This window comes from Chiloscyllium plagiosum, chromosome 27, assembly GCF_004010195.1.
Source record: "Chiloscyllium plagiosum isolate BGI_BamShark_2017 chromosome 27, ASM401019v2, whole genome shotgun sequence".
Taxonomy (NCBI): Eukaryota; Metazoa; Chordata; class Chondrichthyes; order Orectolobiformes; family Hemiscylliidae; genus Chiloscyllium; species Chiloscyllium plagiosum.
This window is the reverse complement of record NC_057736.1, coordinates 23,304,654-23,308,892: the sequence shown is the minus strand read 5'-3', so window position 1 is coordinate 23,308,892 and position 4,239 is coordinate 23,304,654. Positions and strand designations below refer to the sequence as shown.

At 35.1% G+C, this 4,239-nt stretch overlaps 1 protein-coding gene across 2 annotated transcripts in view; it reads left to right on the top strand.

Annotated features, from left to right (window-relative positions):
- LOC122563649 (chloride intracellular channel protein 4) overlaps positions 1-3,259 on the top strand; it is a 140,751-nt gene extending 137,492 nt beyond the window's left edge. For both annotated transcript variants that reach the window (XM_043717655.1, XM_043717656.1), the window contains exon 6: positions 1,279-3,259. In XM_043717655.1, coding sequence (XP_043573590.1) covers positions 1,279-1,443 — 165 coding nt within the window. In that variant the 3' untranslated portion in view covers positions 1,444-3,259. The remainder of the gene's footprint in view (positions 1-1,278) is intronic.
- The last annotated feature ends 980 nt before the right edge of the window (positions 3,260-4,239 follow it).

The window sequence follows — 4,239 nt, the reverse complement described above, 5'->3', positions numbered from 1 at the left end:
ATAGATTCATGTCGAACTTTGAGCTCAAAATCTGCATGAATTTATGTAAAACTCTGTTATCTTACTTTTTAGATTGGAATCAATCTAAACATCAGGTCATAGACAGAGAACACAGGGGGCTAACACCTTCAACATATTTTCTAGCTATCACCATTGTTAACAGCTAACCTGAGAATGCAATTTTTAAAAAAAGGGTTTTGTGATTTACACATGAAAGAAGTGAAACTATCACTGTATTCTAACAGATGAAAGGCTTAACAGACAATCAATTCTTCAATGTATAATTTCAGTTACATCACACTGTAAATTTTTGCTATAAATTCTGTGTTACAATCGAGCCCTCCACAATCACCTGATGAAGGAGCGTCGCTCCGAAAGCTAGTGTGCTTCCAATTAAACCTGTTGGACTATAACCTGGTGTTGTGAGATTTTAAACTTAAATCACTCTGAGCAGCCAATATTTGAACCTCTCTCACAATTTGACATATTCTGCTTTTCCATTCTTTATACCAAAGTGAATAACCTAAAGTTTCTCAATATTGTGCTTTGTCTCAATTGTTTGTCCAATCATTTAACTTGCCTTTTATCCCTTTTGCAGCCACTTTGTGTCCTCCCAACAATTTATGCCCCTAACTAACATTGTTTAATCAGTGATTAACACTCTGTCCTGCTTTCTTAGTCATTTATAGAGCTTGTAAATAGTTCTGTAGTAGGCATAAAACACTGGTCCTTAACCAGACACCTGGTGTCTAACTGTTAGCCAATCCTCAATCCAGGTTAATGTTAATACATTATTCTCAATCCTTGTGGACCCCACTGTGTGCAAATGTTCTAATCATTTCTGAGCGAAGTAAAGAATGGACAATTGCAAATGATAACAAGGCTACAATCTCATCAAATAGCCCATATGCTTCCACTCCATAACCTGGAAATAAAATGAAAGTCTTGTAATCATTTTCTTGTACCTGTTATTTTCTTTCATTTTCTGTGGAGCTTATGGAACAACTTCATCATTGTGACTTCTACATCTTTGCTAGTAGTTAGAATTGTGTAACTTAAGTAGGAAATATATATTGACAGATGATGACATTAAAACTGAAATCGATGGTACATTCAATAATATTTCACAGTGCTCATCACAAATCAATGAACTGATGAGAAATGCACATTAGATTGAAACATGAAAAATGTTGTTTTGCAGGACTTTTTTTTAAAGTGCTCAGGGCTTTCCTGATATGAAAAGATAATATATAAATACAAGTTCCTTTTTTTTGGTAGGTTGTAGCAAAGAAATACCGGAACTTCGATATTCCCAAATCCATGACGGGAATCTGGCGATACCTGCAGAATGCTTACACCAGGGATGAGTTCACAAATACTTGTCCTGGAGACAAAGAAATTGAAATTGCTTATGCAGATGTAGCAAAACGCCTCACCAAGTGATGATGGACAAGGCCAGCACCAAGCATTCACTAACAGAAAAGCTTTTGTTAACAGACTACGCTTTACTTTTATTGCATGGTTTTGCAAGTTGTCAGATATTTTATATTTTCCATTGGATTATAACTTCAGGTATCTCAGTTCTTACTTTTTTATATATATATATAAAATATATTTTAGGAAGGGTTTTCAAGGTTCAGTAAAACTAAGCAAGCAGTTGTCCAAGTGAGCAGAAGCACTTGGCAATTGATATCCATCAGATGTTGACGACTTGATATTGAAAGAAAAGATGTTATAGAGACCTGTGCCTTTAAGATCTTATGCTGTGAAAGGTCATTCTATAAATATATGAAACGTAGCAAAAGAAAATTGCTCAGTTTTAATCATATTTACACACAGGTATCACAAATGTATTTTAGCTTCAAATAATAACAGACTAAAGTTGCCTTCTTGGTTAGTATCACGTTGATTAACAGGACCTAAATGTAAGTGTGACCATATAGTCAGCAAGTAACCTTGAAAGCCCTAGTTTTAGGTATTATGAAACAAATACACATACAAACACTGAACATAATAAGTTACAGTATTCCGCTGAACAGTTTTATCATTGTATTTATAATGCTGCAATAATCCTCAAATCCTTGACTGCTTAATCATAAGTAAAATTTTCCCATTTTCCGTATTGTTAAACTTCATTCCAAACTATTGATACATTTTTATCATTTCCTTTTGTTTTATAGACATCTTGATAAGTTAACAAAAGAATCACTTTGCCCTGTATTCATATTATTGAGAGAAGAGTGGCTGAGCAAGAGATTAAACAAAATCAACACTGAAGTAAAAATTGTGATTAGTGGCTGTAGCGGACAATGCAATAGCCAGTTTTATAGAATTTTTTTATAAGTTTTTGTTAAGTGGACATTCTTGTTCTTACACAGATACGCAAGCTCAAGACAATAAATCTGGATTAATAGCTCTCCCTATGGTTTTGTGTAATTTAAAAAGACATTGAGTGGTTCATTTGAATACTTAAGGAAAAGGCAAGACTAGTTTTACTGAGTGAATAGCTTCATGTGCAACATGTCAATATACAGAAAGAGATGATGCCACTTGTATCCTGGATTTTCTCAAGGGAAAGAAGCAATCTTTTATAAATAGTGCAGTTGTGCACAGTTGCTCCACAGAACACTTAGAATCAGAAAATTCTGACACATGAATTTTCAAACTTGTCTTGCAATTCTTTGCCAATTCCTCCTCCTACAATTTATCAGTAACAGAATGCTAAATCAAGGAGTCAGTGGCAGTCTATGTCTGAGTTATGCTCAATTCATGACTGATATTCAGTTTACAATGAAGAAGAACACTTCCACTGATGATTGAGCAACAAGACAATTACATCGTTGCTGTAGAATGCAATATACCTGACAATCTATAGGGTACTCATTTATTAGTCACTTGGTAATGCTGTTGTGATTTATGAAAGATATATGTACAACCTGAAGTTATCCCTTGATTTAAGGCCATTCATCAGTGGCATTTGAAGGATTTTGTATGAAGATAAAGCTGCCATTTTTCATAACTAGTAATTAAGTTGCATTTTCAACCACATTATTCATCTCCTAATGGTGGCAGAATTACAAGTGATTAAAAAAGAACAAAATTACTTCAGTTCAGATATTACAGGTAAAAGCGATTGTTGCATCATTATAAAAAAAAACACTTTTTTGAAATACAGGGACAGTGAAGTTACACCACATTGGTTTTAATATACAAGTTTTCACATTTCTGACTGAAGAAATGAAATCACTTTTAAAAGCCAGCAGAATTGTTGCCCATTTATGTGCACAACCAAAGTGTAGAACTGCAAAAACTTTGTGGGTTTCATTGACCTGTGGTCAACTCATTCACTTTAGCTCACACACTTCTCCAGCCAATTAAGTAGAATAGTATTTGAGGGCTGTGTTAGAGAGTCTGCAGTGCAGATAATCACTTCTGCAGGTACCGATTGCATGGGGAGACAAAATGGCACATCAAAGAATATTGAAGAAAGTACATCCTTTCCATAAAAGGAAGCAGTTTACATCGAGTCCAAGTCCTTTTGAAACTAACATAGCAAGCATACAGAAATTTCTGCCAAATTGTAAAGAAACCCAATTTGTAAAATTTTTTCCTTCCCTTCAAAGGTGGTCATATTTTGTGTTCTGCTTTCAGCTGATACCGAGCTGTCTTCATTGTAAACATATTTCCCAAGGAGAGAGAAGCAATGGGATACGTCACCCAGAATACTGAGTTCCAAAACATCATTAGATAATTTAAATAATTTGTCTAACATGACACAGTTTACACATGTTAGGCAAGTAAGCATGCCTCTAATTCAAATTTAGTTACCTCACGATGTAACAATAGTACCATAGTTCAAATTGAATTCACGTTGTATTTCTTTGGTTTTAAGCAGAGTAAAATTTCATAAAAATACAAAATGGCTGAATTAATCCATTTTGCAGAGTAGATTAGATTCCCTGCAGTGTGGAAACAGACCATTTGGCCCAATAAGTTCACATCAACCCTCTGAAGAGTAACCCACCCAGACCCATTCCCCACATTTATCCTTGACTGATGCACCTAACAGTATGGTACAATGTAGCATGGTCAATTCACTTAACCTGTACATCTTTGGATTGTGGGAGGAAACCGAAGCACCTGGAGGAAGCCCATGCACAAAATGTGCAAACGCCACACATATAGTTACCCGAGGTGGGAATCTAACCCAGTTTCATGGTGCTATGAGGCAGCAGTGCT